The sequence below is a fragment of the Xenopus tropicalis genome, chromosome 9 (assembly GCF_000004195.4).
Source record: "Xenopus tropicalis strain Nigerian chromosome 9, UCB_Xtro_10.0, whole genome shotgun sequence".
Lineage (NCBI taxonomy): Eukaryota > Metazoa > Chordata > Amphibia > Anura > Pipidae > Xenopus > Xenopus tropicalis.
This window is the reverse complement of record NC_030685.2, coordinates 47,676,704-47,695,434: the sequence shown is the minus strand read 5'-3', so window position 1 is coordinate 47,695,434 and position 18,731 is coordinate 47,676,704. Positions and strand designations below refer to the sequence as shown.

Here is an 18,731-nt window from a genome sequence, read left to right as displayed (position 1 = left end):
TCTTACAGAAAGTTACAGCTGCAGATTCTTCTTTTCACTCTTCATTTCTGCATTGCCTTCAGTCTGTAATATCTCCCAAGCCCTGTCTGCATCTGTGCCTTGATAGGTCAATTTTACTGTCTGTCAAGAAAGCTGTGCTCTGATTGGAAAATCCACAAGAAGTAAGATCCAATCAGAGCACAGCTGATTTCAGTAGAACTGGAGCTTGAAGGAACAGGAGAAGATCTCCAGGATAGTGCAGAAACGGAGCAAGGTTTATGTGAGCATGCGCACATGTGTCTATTTTGTGTGTTTTCATAAAGTTTGTTTGAAAAACAAAAAACTGTTTCAAGAGGTTAGGCGGGGGGGGGGCTTTGTGCACATGCACATTTGGAACACATATGAGCACTCGATGACGTTGCCCCGGCAAAATAGCATCTGGCTGAAATGAAGGGAAAAAGAATGTGGCGGTGCAAGCTGTAGGAGGAGATTTGTGGAGCGGAACTTATGCGGTTGAGGTGAGAGTAAGGCGCCATATCCGTTACACTTGAAATAAAAATTAGTCTTGACATCTCCTTTAAATGTTCCATTATTCTTTCCTTTAATGATTAGTACAGCCTACATACTGCTTCTAACACTTCAACTAAATAAATGACTGTAGAAGTGTTACATTTAATGTATTCCCTGATCTTAAAGATCTTATTTGTAACAGTTGATTTGAATTCTTTAGCATGTGCCGCCTACAGTGTCCCGGTTTCATAGTCTGTGCAGGAGCAATGCATTATGGGAATCCTCTTTACCCAGCTCAGCGTTTTCTTTTCCTGTTTGGCTGCAGATCTTCTGAAAGGGTGAAATATGGGGAGACTTAAGGGCACTATTAAGACAACTGAATGTATGCCTGCATTTTGAGATTAACTCTTTACTAGCCTTTCCTTCTCCTTTAAGTGTATATGCTTGCCTAGGGATAGCACTAATTCTCTGGTTCAGTATGTTAAAGAAGTCATTATCTGCATATAATATAGGTAAGTATCTTTTGAGGATGTTGAAGAAGGGAATTTTTTCTGCCCATTTATGACCTTGCCTTTTCTCTCTTCCCCAGGCCAATAGGTCCTTTCTCTCCCCACTCTGGGCTCTCTGGTAGGCCTTCACTACCACCTGATGTTTATAACCTCGTTCCATAAATCTCCTACCAATATCACTAGCGGAAAGCTTTTTTCTGTTGAGCAGTTCTGCGTAACCTCAAAAACTGGCCAACAGGTATCCCCTCTATCAGGCTCTTTGGAAGACATGAAGACGCATGTAGGAGCGTATTGCCACTACATGGCTTTCAGAAAATCATGGTGTGAATCTCCTTGTCAACTGCCCTTAATTCCATGTCTAGGAACTCAATTTGCTCCTTATTTTATAAGCTGGTGAATCTTGAATTTTGATTATTATTATTATTGATATCTCGTACAAAGTTCACGAACTGTTCCTGATCTCCGCCCCAGATGCAAAGTAGATCATCTATGTACCACAAATACTCACAAGATGCCTCCAAATAATGCGTCTATCAATGGTCTGCAAGACAGCTTCTTCTTACTCACAAAAACACTGTAAAAGCGGAGATAGTGTATTACCCTTTATTCCATTAAAATACAGGAAAAAGTGCTTACTTACAAGAGACACTTGTACTAATGGCACTAATTCCCAACGCGTTTCACGGGTCCGCAGGACCACTTCCTCAGGAGGGGGGGCGTGGTTTCCCTTGCTAGTTCCGCTTTTTAAAATCATGAGTCACTATTTCCGCCTACTATTCACATTGTTTCAAAGTACCATAGTTCTCTCCGTGATCTAACAGTCCCATAGGTTTAGCACACTATCGCCAGACACCAGTAATAGATGGCCCAGCACTTCTGTTCTCCTACTAGTGCTCGCAAAGCACGATTGGTCTCCCAGTTGTGCCATGTCAAAACAGAGCATTCAAAATAGAATGGACCCAAAGACTAGCACACTATCACCAGACACCAGTCATAAATGACCTAGAGCTTCTGTTTTCCTACTAGTTCCAGCAAAGCACAATCGGTCTACCGGTCAAAACAGAGCGCTCGCCCCACCTGCACCACAATGTTAAAAACACAGTATTCAATATTTATTAGCATTACAACATAATAATAATTGAAACTTTAAATTTTATATGTTAAGTTATCTTTTGATACATATTTGCAAAGCATTCACCAAATCAATCAGATGCTGCCAGATCTAAGTCTATATTCAATCCAGATGGAGTATTCAATTTATGAATCCAGAATGTTTCTCACTGTCTTAATTTCCTTAAATGTTCTCTCCCTTTCCTTACTTTGTTGTAATACTAGAAAGTGTCGAATACTGTGTTTTAAACATTGTGGTGCAGGTGGGGAGAGTGCTTTGTTTTGACATTGCACAACCAGGAGACCGATGGTGCTTCCAAGAACTAGTAGGAGAACAGAAGTGCTGGGTCATCTATGACTGGTGATAGTGTGTTAAACCTATGGGACTGTTGGATCACGGAGAACTATGGGACTTGGAGGCAAGGAAAACCAAAAGTCCTGAGGAAGCAGTCCAGAGGACCTGTGAAATGCGTCGGAAGCAGCGTGGTTGGGAATCAGTGCTAACTGAAGACATAGTTGTAAACTAATATTCAGCAGATATACAGGAGAGTCCAGACCTTTTCTTGTAAAATTACGTTGTATATAACAAAGTCTCTTGTAAGTAGGCACTTTTTCCTGTATTTTATTGGAATAAAGGGTAATACACTATCTCTGCTTTTACATTGTTTTCATAAGAAGCTGTCCTGCAGACAATTGATATACGCATTGTTTGGAGGCATCTTGTGAGTTACCACCCTTAAGGGAAAATTAATTGATCTCCAAATTTTACACACTTTGGGTGTATTAATTAAAAGAAATCCTAATGAACCTATTGGCTATTTGGAATTGAATTAGAAGTCTGGTGTTAGAAGTTATTACTCCATGTGCACTCCTTTGCTTTCTCTCTGTTTTTATATGAAGATTATGACTGACTGTTGTCACATAACACTAGTAAGGAACAACCTGTACTTGCCAAGAAATCCTGCAGCTCCTTGGTGGCCTCCCTAAACCAGTTTTATCATTGTCTTCTGATCAATCTTGGAGGGACATCCTGATCTTGGTACAGTCACTGTTGAGCTTGATTTTCTGCACCTGTTGGTGACTGTCTTCACTATGCTCCATGGAATGTTTGTTTGTTTTTTGGTTTTTTTTTTCAAATGTTTTTATTGAGTTTTTTAATAACATTAAAAAAAGTAGCAGTGAACTTATACAGATAACAAATGTATCAAGATAAATGGGAACATTTTGTACAAATATTATTTTCCTACTGTAACACTACCTTAATAAAAAAAAATTATTGCTATCAAATAAACTATTTAACTTGTGCCTGATATTTTTTGTAGAATAATGAATTGTAACCGGACGGAGAAATGTCATAATGTAAAATATCTTACCTTACCACAGCAGTTATCCCCTATTCTTAAGAACAAGAAAGAACAGTGGCCAGGATTTATATTAGCTAAAAGTACCTTATCTATGGCATTGATCAAAGTATGATTACCTATCCAACCTCATGACCTTTTAGGCATAAGCAGGCAGAATCAAGTCTAGTGATCACAGCTCGCGGGGTCAAAGGTTTCCAAGTTTTGAGAAAGTTATCATGGGTAACATTATCATAGGTATTGTTATCATGGGTATTGAGGTCAATTTCTTGTTAACCATAATTGATGTGATGCAGGCTTTGCATTGTGGAACTGAAAGAAAAAGAGTACGCCACAATTTGGCAATCAGCTGTTTAGCAGCTGTAAATATAAAAGTAATAACTTTCCTAGTATACAAGCATTGTGAATCTGCGAGTTCAGTAAAGCAAGCCAAGGGTCTTTTCAAAGGTGGATGTCAGTAAGAGCTTCAACCACACCAAAGACTCTGGACCAAAAGTATTGTACTATCAGACAATACTACCATATGTGTCCCATTGTACCCTCTAAAACATAAAGGTAATTGAGATGGGAACATCTTATGTAAACGTTTTGGAACAAGATACCATTGGGATCAAATTGAAGGTGAAGGTACTTGGATTGAGGTGGTATTGTTAACCCAAATGTTTGAAGGATTTCCATGGTTTCCTCCAAAGTAGAGCAAGAAGGCTGTTTTCCTTTGTGTGTAAAGATACATTTTAAAGGAAAGCCCCAGCAGTAGTGAGATCTTGTGGGCTTGTAGGATTTTAAGAGCAGGTTTGAAATATCATCATCAAGCCAGTGTTTCTGGAGCCAAATCTGCGAATACTTGACCGGGGTGGCTTAAAAATTGAGAGGTCTCTAAAAGCTTTCATTAAAGGAAAACTAAACCCTAAAAATGAATTTGGCAAGACATGCCATATTATAACAAACTTATTAAACCAGTCAAAAGGTTCAACATCTCTATAGTAGTAATAATCCAGTCCTTTAACAGGGGGTGACCATACAGGACATACTGGACACTTCTGATGATTAAAGTCTGATTTCAGAGCTGTCATACAATAATAATCTGTATTAATTACTAATCAGCCTTATATTGTGACATTTATATATACACAGTATATTGTGAGTCAGTCTCTAAACTCAGTAACTGACACCAGCACAGAGCATGTACAGTGAAGCAAAAAAAGAAGATAGGAAGCTACTCGGAGTATCTTTGGGGCACAGATCTTCCCTGCTAAAGGGCTGTGGTTGGCTTGGGCTGGTACAGAAGCACAACACATAATTTAAAACATTTCTAGCCTACATCTTTAGTTAAGCTTTAGTTCTCCTTTAATGGCTGGTTTGGTGATGGTGGAGTTTGCCCTTGGAGGGTTTGCCCAAAGATCTTTAGATCTATTGCTCTACAGTTCTAGTCCTAGACTCAGGGCTACTAGCTTAGCCCCTATTCAACACTGCGTCATAAGACAATAGGGTTGATTCACTAAAGGTCGATATTTCGAGCACTATTTATAGCATGCGTTAAAAATTTTATCATGTCTAATTTTTCGCGTCTTAACGCACGATTCACTAAAGGTATATTTGCGTAAATTTAGGCGCGATGCTGTTTGCGTTGTTCAAGTCGCTACTTGTCGCGCCCGCTAATTAACGCACATGCACGCCATATTAGCCATACACACCATTACGTTCGTAAAACTACTTTTTTTGAAAATGACCATTTCCCTGCAAACTGGAGGATGCATCACTCTAGGGCCAACACATACTTGAATAAATCACACTGCAAAGTCCATATTGTGTTGCCAAAAGCTCATGAACTGTATTTTCTATAATTACCGCCTGCTCCAAATAGGTGTTAATTTTTGCATAGAGTAATGCGATAAGTGTTTGTGAATCAAGCATTTCTGCACGCTAATTAACACAATGCGGTAAAATTAACGCATGCGGTTGCGCACTAATTAACACACGCAAAATGCGGCTTAACGCATGCGATAATACTTTAGCAAGTCACAAGTTTTTTTTCACGTCAATTTTAACGCAAAAAAGCATGCAATATGCGTTATCGCACTTTAGTGAATCAACCCTAATGTCTCCAACTATAGCCTGCCTAGCAGGTGAACTCGCCAATGGAGTAATGAGAAGGGATAAAGCTGGCGATAAAATAATCTGGGCCACTGGTAGCAGGAGGGAGGTGAGCACTTAATTCCAAGTGCCACTGACTCCTTGGGCATTTGGCAGCAGGAGAGGGATGAGATGCGCCTTTAGTTCTAGGCCCATCAGCGAATTATACCAGGAGTATCAGGTCCCCTGCCTGACCTATCCGTGAAGGCCAGGAGCCAACTGCGAGGAATGTAAAGTGCCATTAGTCTCAGGCGTCAAACTGTGTCTAAATAAGTGCAGCGTGCCTACCACTTCTGACATACCGTGTCGCTGACTTCAAGTCCATTGGGTTGCGCTGGCTGCCCTTAACTCAGCACCATCCCTGGTCCACCTCCCTGCAGGGCAGTCAAAAGGTGTAGGATACCTCTCCATTCCAAGTGGGCAGGGCAGATGTATATGATGCCCGGTAAGTTTAGGGACCGGAGCTGCAGAATATGCATCTGCAGCAAAGGACGCCACACACCCCGCTTCATGAAAGGTTTAGTGATACCCCTGTCCTGATAGATACCATTCAATGATGAGATCCCTTTCATGTTTTGAAAGTTAAGACCTTGGTTTTTGTAGTATAAGACAAAGACGAGAAAATGATGATGCATTGCGGCAGAGGCCAAAACTAACCCCAAAAAGTTTTTTAAGTATATTAATAGTAAAAACATGCAGGTTGAGGGTGTGGCCCGATTGATTAATAGTAACACTGTGGTTACAGCAGATACAGAAAAGCCAGATGTGCTAAACCAGTTCTTTTCTTCTGTGTATACAGCAGAGGAGCCAGAGTGCCAAGACCCACCCAATAGCTGCACTGTTGATGATATGGTGCTTAAAGGGTTACACAAGATTAATGTGAACAAGGTGCCTGGGCCAGATGGAATACACCCTCGGGTACTGAGAGAGCTAGGGTCAGTTTTACAGTGGCCTCTGTTTCTGATATTCTCAGACTCCCTTTCATCTGGTATGGTACCTATGGATTGGAAGAATGCTAATGTCATTCCTATATGTAAAAAGAGTAAGATCTCAGTCTGGCAATTATAGGCCAGTAAATTTAATATCCATGGTGGCCAAGTTATTTGAAGGCTTGTTAAGGGATCACATACAAAATTATGTACTGGAGAATTATGCGCATTATGAGCAGTAATCAGTATGGCTTTATGAAGGACAAGGTCATGTCAGACCAATTTAATTGCTTGTAATGATGAGGTTAGGAAGAAGCTGGACAGTGGGGGTGCAGTAGATGTGATCTATTTGGATTAGCATTTGATACCGTTCCCCAGAATCTACTACTTTCTAAACAAAGGTCTATTGGTCTTAGTAAAGTTTTTGGCACATGGATAGAAAACTGGTTACAGGATCGGGTACAGAGGGTGGTTGTTAATGGTGCATTCTCTACTTGGAGTAAGGTTCACAGTGGGGTCCCTCAGAGTTCTGCACTGGGTCCACTTTTGTTTAACTTGTATATAAATGACTTAGGGGAGGGTATTATAAGTAATGTATCAGTGTTTGCAGATGACACAAAACTCTGCAGACCCATCAATTCTATTCAAGATGTGGCATCCTTGAAGCAAGATCTTGACAAACTGGCAATCTGGGCAGCTAAGTGGCAGATGAGATTTAATGTGGATAAATGTAAGGTCCTGCACCTGGGAGGTAAAAATATGCAAGCCATTTATAACCATAATGGGACTGCACTAGGCAAATCCATAATGAATAAGGACCTTGGAGTCCTTGTAGATAATAAACATGGCTGTAGAAAGCAATGCCAGGCAGCAGCTGCAAGGGCAAACAAGGTTTTGAGCTGTATTAAAAGGGTCATAGTTTCACAGGGAGGAGGGTGTTATTCTTCCCCTTTACAGAGCGCTGGTAAGACCCCATCTAGACTATGCTGTTCAGTTTTGGTCTCCAGTGCTCAAATGGTTCATTACTGAATTAAAGAGGGCCGAGAGAAGAGCAATTAAGCTGGTTAAGGGTATATAAAGTCTCAGTTATGAAGAAAGACTGGCCAAGTTGGGTTTGTTTACACTCCGTTTAGAAGAAGGTAGGTTCCGTTTAAATATTCGGAAAGGATTTTTTACTGTGAGAGCTGTGAAGTTGTGGAATTCCCTCCCTGAACCAGTCATACTGGCTGATACATTATATAGCTTCAAGATGGGGTTGGATTACTTTCTAGCAAGTGAGGGAATACAGGGTTATGGGAGTCAGCTCTTAGTACAAGTTGATCCAGGGACAGGCCCAGTTGCCATCTTGAAGTCAGTAAGGAATTTTTTCCTCTCTGCAGCAAATTAGAGAGGCTTCAGATGGGGTTTTTTTGTGGTTTTTTTGCCTTCCTCTGGATCAACTAGCAGGTTATATATAGGCATTATGGTTGAACTTGATGGACACATGTCTTTTTTTCAACCTAACTTACTATGTTACTATGTAGTTCTGTGGTTGGACAATGACTGAATTGTACTGGAACAGCCAAACTTTATCTTAGTTTAATCAGAGCCAATTTAACTGATGTCAGGTGTATAATAACTACTATTTTAGATGAGAATATATGTGATTGGTTGCTTCTGAATGCAGCCACAACTTTTATTATTATAGGGTGTGCACAGTAATGAATCAGGACTGCACTACCATTTTTAGCTGCTTTCCAAAGGTCCATTTAGGCCAGTGATCCCCAACCAGTAGGTCGTGAGCAACGCTGCTCACCAACCCGTAGGATATTGCTCTCAGTGTCCCGAAAGCAGGCACTTATTTTAGAATTCCTGACTTAGTGGCAAGTTTTGGTTAAATAAAAACAAGATTTACTACCAAATAAAGACCCCTGTAAGCGGATAGTGTGCATAGAGGCTACCTAATAGCTAATCTTAGCCCTAATTTGGCACCTCCATGAACTTTTATGATGCTTGTGTTGCTCTCCAAGTCTTTTTACAGTTGACTGTGGCTCACAAGTAAGAAGGTCGGGGCTTTAGGCCATCTGGGACTGTGCCCTTACCATGTCTGAGGATGCACATCATAATGAAACGTTTTAACCAATGAAAAAGTGTTTACATTTGTATGTATACTACATAGAAAAGTATTTTGTAAAAGTAGAACTACTACTTACCCTTTGAGGAAAAGGACAGTGTGTAAAACCAGTAATGTTCATATAAATAACTTTGGTTTTTACAGAAACCTACAGTACTTCTAACTAATAAAAGGTCAAGCTCTAACTTTCATATACAAGCAGTCAAACTATTTTAGAGATGCCATAAGCAACCCAGAAAAGAAAAAAAAAGAAAATTAAAAGTCTTACCTTCATCTTTACAAGGGTATGTTAGTACCAAGTTTGCATTACCACTGGTATTGGTAATCATTTCAAATTTTGTTACAACTTCATTAAGATGGAAATCCTCAAAAAACAATGTATCCCTGAAAGACACATTGAAATTTAATTTAAACATACACTAGATTCACAGTTTTTTCCATTACAAGTATTTTGCACATTTGCTATAATATAACATGTTCAATATAACATTTGTTATACTAAATATGTTTGCAATATATACTTTGCAATGGGCTAGGTGTCTGGCAAATAGAAAACATATTTTTAATATAAACTGTATATATCTATAAAGGGCCTTGTCAGGCAGCATACATTTCCTCCAAAATAAGAAATTCTGTAAAAACAAGCCTCCTCCTATTTGTAAAAATAAAAAAGCCAGGTGTCTACCTCCCCAAAAAACTGAGGTGCAATCTGAGAGGACTTGAAGAAAAAATATTTAATTTCCCTACAGGTCCCCGGAAACTTATGGATAAGAAAGTATTAGAGTATCCTTATTGCAGGATAATCCAATGCACATTGGGTATCAACAGTGGTACAAAAATGTGATCCATTACTAGGAAACCTATTATCCAGAAAGCTCCAAATTAGGGGCTATCTCCCACAAACATTTTAATCAAATAATTCATATTTTTAAAAATGATTTCCTTTTTATATGTAATAATAAAACAGTATAATTAATCCTTATTGGAGGAAAAGATCCTATTGGGCTTAATTAATGTTTGAATTATATTTTAATCGACTAAAGCTATGGAGATCCAAATTACAGAACTACCTTTTATCCATAAATCCTATACTGTTCTCATATATTATGTTTTATTTTTTATACTTAGGGATCAGTGAAATAATATACTGTAAAGTGAAAAGCTTTATTGCAAATTAAGAAATGTTGTAAATACAAAATGTTTTGCAGGTAGTTAGGGGTAAAAGGACATAGTTACTTTTTTATTATTCAGAAAGTATAAAAATTTAAAATGCATTAAAAGGCCTTGTGTTGCCTTTGAAAATGTCAGTGGTGAAAATGCATATTTTGTGCTAGCCATATGCCACATATATATATTTTTTTTTTATATGAGCATATTTCTTTAGATTACCATTAAAAAGCAAGTTTAAACAAGGCTTAAATCCTGGGTTTAGCACTTGAACCAGGTGTGTGAACCAGCTGCTAAACCAGGCGTGCGCATATGTGTGTCAGTCTTTGTGTGCGCATCTTGATTTGCCTATTAAAGATGGTTACATTCGCTCAGAGTACTGAGCATGTAAGTGTAATGCTGGCCAGCTTTCTAAAAGACTATAAAGTCATCATTTAAATCAGGAGAGCAGACACCTTTGACCATTAACTAAGCTGGGGGTTTCACAAAAAAAATATTTTCTATTGTGAAAATTAAATTGTCTAAATTGACATATATGGTCAAAATAATATTATTCTCAAATGTATTTGTTTACTAAAAATGCTTACTTTTTCAAATAAAAGGAATAATATTACAGACTGTTAAGAGCCTTTCCCTGAGAGCCAGTTCAAGTGATTGCTTAGTGGGAGTGGCAACACCTTGCTGTGATGTCACAAAACCAGTACCAATGTCCCACCTTCCCTCTATGCTGAATGCAATGCATCCTCCCAACAGCTGCAGGCACTGGAACCTTCTTCTAATGGGTGATTCAGTCCATGGGGGGTTTATGTGTTTTACGGCAGGAGCACCCTAAAAACCATATTTTTGAAAAGTACACATTTGCCCAAATCCAAAAAGGCTAACCACATCTTACTACCCCAAAATACCAATCTGCAATACTTTCCTAAAATTAGCGGTTTTGCATAAAAGCAGAGTGCCAAACAGCAAAGCTACACTAAACTTAACTTCTAAAGCTGTCTCAAGGCTTGCTTGTTACCCCAACACATCACCAACTTTTTAATTTCAGGATAGTTCCCCTTTAAGTGCTCTTTGAATCAGTTATAAATAATGTAGGACTGCATATAATTCAAAATAACATTGTTAACTGCATGTTGTTTAGTCTATTATGTCCATCCTATGAATGCACAGCTGAATACAGTAAAGCTGGCCACACACTGCGAGACCCTCTTGCTTGGAGAGTTCACTAAACAAGTGGATCTAAGCCCGATTAAGCCACCCACATGGTTGTCCCAAATTGGATTCATGCGATTTCTGGCACAGGGGCCAACAATAAGATCATACAGTGAGACCAGGACCCTGTAAATGCTGCAAAAATGGTCCTCATCTAGGATATATCTACGTATGAACATTCTGCAAAACTCTGGCTAGTAGTTGTGGAAAAAAATTAATTAATTATTCCTCCTAAAGGAGAGAGGTGTTGTATTCTCTATGCAGGTTCCACTTTAGATATCCTGGTGGGGTTACTGGGAGGTAAAAGTTCTTAGTTTGCAGAGTTAGTTCTTTTTATGTATTCAAGCAAGATTTTTATAGATCAATATCACTTATAGTATTCAATTCTGAGCATCCATGCTGCTGTATATAGCGCAATATTACCACAGTCTCTAGCGGTCAATATAATTGTACAATTGTTGTTGTTACTTATGCAATCATTTTCCACCACCGCAAGGCAAATTTACACCAGCGACTGTTATGGGGCGTCCCCCAGTCGTTATATCCGTGTAGTGTAGAATTGTTAAAAGATGAAAAACAGATGAACAATCTCATCCAACTTCAGCACGTTCTTTACAGCATTTGCTTAGACTTCCCCACTTGCTTTCTCTCACACCGATGTCCATCATCCTCTGTTTACTTTCTCCCACCAGTACTGTTGTTACTTGCTCCCACCTGTGACACTTCACCTCCTCTCTCCTTCACCCAAGATGGCGCACCTGTCAGTATCACGTGCGTTCCGCAGTGGAACGCAATATCGCTTTCTCCTTAGGCAGAGACAGAGTATGGCACATAGGCAGCATAGGGCAGGGAGGGTATGGCACAAACAGGAAGGGCAGGCAGAGTATGGCACACACAGGCAGCATAGGGCAGGGAGGGTATGGTACACACAGGCAGGGTAGGGCAGGCAGAGCATGGGACACACAGGCAGCTAAGGGCAGGCAGAGTATGGCACACACAGCCAGCATAGGGCAGGTGAAGTATGGTACACACAGGCATCATAGGGCAGGGAGGGTATGGCACACACAGGCAGGGTAGAGCAGGCAAAGCATGGCACACACAAGCAGCTAAGGGCAGGCAGAGTATGGCACACACAGGCAGCATAGGACAGGCAGAGTATGGCACACACAGGCAGGGTAGGGCAGGCAGAGTATGGCACACACAGCCAGCATAGGGCAGGTAGAGTATGGCACACACAGGCAGGGTAGGTCAGGCAGAGCATGGCACACAAAGGCATGGTAGGGCAGGCAGCATAGGACAGGCAGAGTATGGCACACACAGGCAGGGTAGGGAAGGCAGAGTATGGCACACACAGGCAGCATAGGACAAGCAGAGTGCTGTCTGTGTGTGCCATACTCTGCCTGCCCTATGCTGCTTGTGGGAGGTGAACCTGGCAGAGGTTTATTGTGGGAGTTTGTTTGCAGTTGGAAATAGCCATTAAATGGTCCATAAGGTGTGTAATTATGTGCTGGGGGTTGCTGTGCTATCCACAGGGGAGGAGGAGGCGGCATATGGATTTTAAGGGTATATTTAATATGACATAATATATTTCTTTCATATATGAATGACGGTTGATATCCCTGCAGTAGGGACCAAGCATTTGGGATTTTGCTGTGCTACCACCATTGTAGTAAAATAGGTGTGGTTTGAAGTGGGTGTGGTTTTAAAAAGGGGAGTGGCCAAAACTGGCTTACATTAGCGGCCCTCCTCCACGTATGCTAGAGAAATTCCGGCCCTTGGCACCGCAGAAGTTGGACAGTGTCCTATCTCTTATCCCTGCTCTATCCTCTGCCCTCTGGATACCCTCTCTCAACCAACACTTGGGACTGCTCCATATAATCACTGTCTCTTAAGCAGTTCCTCCTAACTCTAAGGAACTGTCCAAGAGGCGTATTATCTAACCATTGTCGGTGGTGACAACTCCCATAATTAATATATGAGTTGGCATCTACCTCTTTGAAGTAAGTAGTTTTAACTAGCTGACATTACTGACAGCTTACCAATACAATACAAAGTATCTGTATATATTCATTTAAAGTATTAAAAATGTATGCATGTGTGTGTCAGGGCTGTGTGTGAGAGAGAGTGAATGTGTGTATGTGTGTGTGTAAGTGTGAGACCAGCCTTTTGTTTCTGATATATAACCCTGTTGGAAAACCCCTTCCTCACTGTATTACCCATAAGACATTCCATATGTTTCCTATAAATCACATTCCAGACTTAAGGAACAATGGGGTATGTGAGGTATAGTGTGAATGGCAAGTCAGTTGTACTTTAAGTAGATGCTGCTCTGTTACTGAAGAAGATCAGGGCTGCTCCCTAGCCACATACTGAAGGCCTAAACTGGATGCTTGAAAAAAGGGTTGGGTCTTAAAGCAGTTATGGGCATATTTGAACTCAAAGGTATTACAATAAAAGCACTTACTTCTATTTTACATTATTTTACATGGTTTAGTGCATTGTAAAAATGTATGGTATATGTCCCCTTTAAAGGGGAACTATCATGAATTTTTTTTTTTTATATAAGGTAGATTTCATTACAACAGTCAACTTTGTAAATATGATTGATTAAAAGTTATGAATTGTTTCATTGATAGATCTAAAACACTGAACTTGATGGATGAGTTCCTTTTCTTCAACCTAACTTACTGTGTTACAGTGATCAGGTTGCCATTGTGACCCAAACCGACCATGAAATGGAATTGTCATGACACAATTATTGGGCTATGCAGATGATAGCAAAAAAACACAGACTCATCTATCAATTATGATATATATAATATTTGTATCAAAAGTTAATAAACATACCCTCCAATCACCATAACATGATCATCTGCTTTTAGTTGTTCAATGGCTAGCTGCAGGCAAAAGACAGCACCTAAACGATCCTGAAAAAAACAACAATTTATACAAAAATCTAAATTAATAATATTTAAAAAAATAATTGTGTATGATAATAGGGACCTCTATAGGGTTGTCTTTGTCTTAAATATGTTTACAACAGGGAGTCAACAAGATTAGACAATATAGAAAAAAAACTCTCCAGTAGGGTTGTATCTGAGGAGGGCATGTAACGCAGCTGTAACCTTTTCCATATTAAATCTCATTCTGTCTGTATGATACCCCCATTGAAACAATGGATTCCATAAAAGCAATACACAAAGGTAGAGACCTTTACAGCGTTGATAATACAAGCTGTGTATACTCTTAAAGAGCAAGGAAAGGCTTCTACTATAGCACCTAATATGTTGTACAGCCCCCTTTCCTGTAGCAAATCGCCAACTTTATTATTTTTTAAAATAATACTAACCTCTCCCCAAAATTTCCTTTTAACGTCACAGTATGTGTAGTCTATCACGACCGCCATCATGGATTTCCAAACACCCGCGCTCGCACCCCTCCCAACTCCCCCGCACACCAAACACACCTGCAATCCACCCCCCCCAGGTCACCACACACCTGTGCTCGCAGAATGCCCCCCCCGCGCTACCCGCAGCGCTCGTCTGTCCTTCAGCTGTTCTGCTTTCCTGTTCTGTTCAGCGTCTGTGTGTCTCAGTGAAGGGGAATGGAGGGGAGCTCGCCTGCTTCTGTCTATGAAAATCAGCAAAGCACATGCGCCGCCTACAGTGTCCCAGTCCCATAGTCTGTGCAAGAGCGATGCATTATGGGAATCCTCTTTACCCAGCTCAGCGTTTTTTCTGCCTGTTTGGCTTCAGGTGAAATATGGGGAGACTTAAGGGCACTATTGAGACAACTGAAGGTATGCCTGCATTTTGAGATTAACTCTTTACTAGCCTTTCCTTCTCCTTTAAATGACATGTAAATCCCCCACAAAAAAATGAATCAGTGAACAGCCTCTTCTGCCACATGAGTTTTAAAAAGGTAAATATATAACTGTATACTGATCACTCTATTTGGCACATGGGGGGGAAGCAAAGGAAAAAATGGCACAAAGTGAGAAGAGAAGAAGAGGAGACAGGTGAAAGAAAAGGCAGATTGGGAGAAGGAACTAGGATAAGATATAGGCACATGGAGAAAGGTACATGGCGATATTAGGAAAAGAAAGGACATTACATGTGAAAATAACGGGTTTTTTTTGTTTGTTTGTTTGTTTTATACACTTTTACACACATTTGCATACTCATATACACACACAATGGAAAAATTTCAGACGTGTGTACAATACACCCACAAACACTTGATTTTGCTCTTTTATGGTTATCACTAGTTTACTTAGCAATAACTACTGGACCAAGTATATTTGTCATTAATTAGCATAGTTTAATTAGATTTTTATTTGATTGCATTTTTATCCCTGCATTAATGTTTGGGCGTTTCATAGCATAGCTTTGCAGTTTGGTGTAGAAAGACATATATGCCTGACAAAATGTATACTTTTCAAAAATATATTATTTTCTAGGGTCTACGTACCATTAGTGGGTCTTGCAACATGCATACAAGGTACTTACTTTGCAGATGTGAAAATTCCTATGCTAGATAAATCTAGCAACATTGCTGTCAGGCGATTCGCACTGCTCGCACTAAGCCGCCCGTTCAGCACATGCGCGATTATTCGCGTGCACCCGTGCGTATCTGTGTGCACGCGTTAACGTGGTCACGTCGGCGTGCGCATGCTTCGGCGCATTTACCTAATCAAATATTTACTCAGTCACACTTACTTCACATTTTCTAGAACAGGCAGCCATCTCTAAAAAGGTATTCTCCCTTCCTTTCCCTCCTTGCTTCATACTGCACATGTGTTTCATTCCCTCCCCTCTGGCAGATCCGCTTCTGATTGGCTGGTGGGCATGTGTAGCTCAGAACAGGAGACAGGATCAAGTTACACACATGCTCAGAGAATAGGAAGGCTGCCGCTGGCAGCCTACAGGAAGGACAGAGAGATTTCAGTGATGTCACTGTAGTCTTCACACTGCTGTAGGCTGCCAGCACCATATCTCAGAGAAGCAAGCAGGGATCTGGGAATTTAGATATGCAGTAAGTACTTAAAAAGAATGCCTTTAGACTTACTTTTAATTTATATTAACCTTTCATTGTCCTTTAAACCTATGCACAATCAAACTGTTAAATTATGCAGATTTCAAAATCAAAATATGCAGATTTCTGGATTCAATTTCATATTGTGCATGAGGTTGCTAATGATACCTGTGAACTGCTTTGAAATATTAAGTAATTTCAGAGTAATCCTCCAAATTAATTTTCAGAGAGTGAAAGGTTGCATCTCATTGCAAAGGTTACATACCTCATTGCAGGATGTCCCATCAGTTAGGACTGTAATGTAAGGATATTTCTGTGCCCAGTCCTTGAATTTTTTTAAGTAAAGATCATTGGTCTAAAATATAAATAAAATGAAAACAAAAGTTACAAAATAATAAAAAATTATTAGAAAGGACAAAACAAATGTTTTAATGCATATTCTAAATGCTGTTTTGCAATAAAGAAAGCAGTTACTCTGCCGAACATATTTTCATCAGCAGCAATGGCTTTTAAATGCTAAGAGTAAAAAATCCACCTATCCACGTAACTACATTTCTTTTTAGGGCAACTATATTGTTACAAAAGAAAAAACTTTAAAAGTAGATATACATGCTTTAAATGTAATAGAAATTACATATTTAAATAAACTTTATCAGTGATACCCCCATTAAAGCATGGGTAGGTGCACTCCAGAGAGCCCATATACGGGCACCTATTATATCACCAGGACTTCCCCTATGGGGTTACTCCCATTTACCCCACCTTCAGAACTTGATTGCCTACATGAGGTGGCCTAGATTCGGAGTGAGAACCCTTGGGGATGTAATTTTTAACAACACCATCATTACCAGAGACCAACTGATAGACCGTAACTCAGATGAGGCTATCCCAGTATTCTCCTATATTCAACTCAAGCATGCCCTTATGGCACAATTTCCTCCTGCAGGATTTGCCATGCAAACCCCTACTATTGAAACTACCCTGAGAACTGAGTCTTCAAAAAAAGCTTATAGGGAATCTCTATGCAAACCTCTTAGCCTTCCCCCCTTCTCCCTTCACATCAGCATATGAAAAGGAATTCCCAAATATCTTTGAGGATGTATTGGAGGAAGGAACAGCTAAGGCCTACCAATATCTGATAGCAACTAGAGACAGACTGATTTAAGATATTAGATCAGTTATACATCACTCCACTCAGTCTTAGCCAAATGAACAGTGCCCAACTCCACAGGTGCCATAAATGTGGGGAGCAAAATGCTAACTTCACCCATATGATATGGGCGTGTCCACTGTCTATTTATGGCTAGGAAGTCTATAGTTACCAGCTGGATGTCTGCCAGCACCCCCTCACTAAGGCACTGGTTAGATTCAATTACCTCTAGGCTCCCATTAATTCAATTAACATATATGTTGAGAGGTTCCCCCAGGAAGTATCAGAAAATCTGGGAGAACTGGTCACTTGCAACAAACTAGATGATCTCCTATTCTCCTTTCACATATATGAATGTTGATGTTGATATGTGTGTAACACCCTGCTGACTTCTAACTATTACTGTAATGTAAATACTTTCCCCACCCCCTACCCATGTTCAAAAACCTACAAATAAAACCTTTTAAAAAAAACTTTATCAATGATGTTTTGAGGTTAAAAGGGTTGTTCACCTTCAATGTCCAAATCAAAAATGGCTAATAATTCCCTCAATGTGGTAGAAAATCCATATTCCATAAAAAATGCCAAAAGGACATTGTAAAAGATACTTTTTATACCTGTTAAAGCAGTCATTCTCCTGTCTCTCTGATCAGTTTTTTGAAAGGAGTGTCCTATTTTGAACCTGACTCACTAAGAACTTCCTATATGCTTACATAAAATCATCCCCAGCCTTTGCCAGTGGTGTAACAATCGAGATAACAAGAGAGACCCCGCGGTTGCAGGGGTGCTCGGACTGTGGGGTCTGCTTCCTCCATTTTTCATGTAAATCCCTGCTCCATGCCAGCTCCCAGGTAGGAAGCAGGAAGGCATTTACAAGTGAGTGCAGGAAGGGGTGGGGAATGCATCATAGAACAGGGATGACACATCGGCGGGATGGGAAGCTGATTAAGTTTGCTACTCTGTGCTGGGCGGAGGGGGACCTGGCACAGACTACTGGCCTTTGCCCTTTCTATATATGTGGATATGGCTATTGCCCTCCTCCAAGTAATTCACTGGTTGCTTGTATAGTAATTTACTGGATGCTTGTACACTTTAAAAAGTTGCATAAATTCAAAGGTAATTGGTTAGTTTTTTCCTCGCATTGGCATAGGTAAACAAAGTCAGCTTCACAAATCTAACATTTTTACTGTACAATTATTTAGAGGTGTGTCATGTTGGGGCAGTAAGGTCCAGCATAGAAAGAGTTACATGCCAATACCAAATATATACAGGTTTATGGAGATTGTACCCTAGGAAACCATATATTTTCAAAAAGTACATGTTCTGTAAAATTCAAAATGGATAAATGCATCTTTCTGCTGCATACTACTAAACTGCAAAACTATGCTAAACGTAGCGATTTTTATTAAAACTTTGAAGCTTGCATTTTACCCCATTATATGCCCCACACTTAATAACATACCAGCATAAAACACTCTAAATATGAATGCTAGAGGTCAACTGAACAGTTAGATGCCCAATAAGGAT

At 39.9% G+C, this 18,731-nt stretch overlaps 1 protein-coding gene across 2 annotated transcripts in view; it reads right to left on the bottom strand.

Moving 5' to 3' along the window:
• The window catches only part of LOC100145002 (uncharacterized loc100145002), a 49,939-nt gene that overhangs the window by 15,943 nt on the left and 15,265 nt on the right, over nucleotides 1–18,731 (bottom strand). For both annotated transcript variants that reach the window (NM_001126564.1, XM_018097040.2), the window contains 3 exon segments: nucleotides 8,913–9,028; nucleotides 13,868–13,947; nucleotides 16,320–16,409. In NM_001126564.1, coding sequence (NP_001120036.1) covers nucleotides 8,913–9,028; nucleotides 13,868–13,947; nucleotides 16,320–16,409 — 286 coding nt within the window.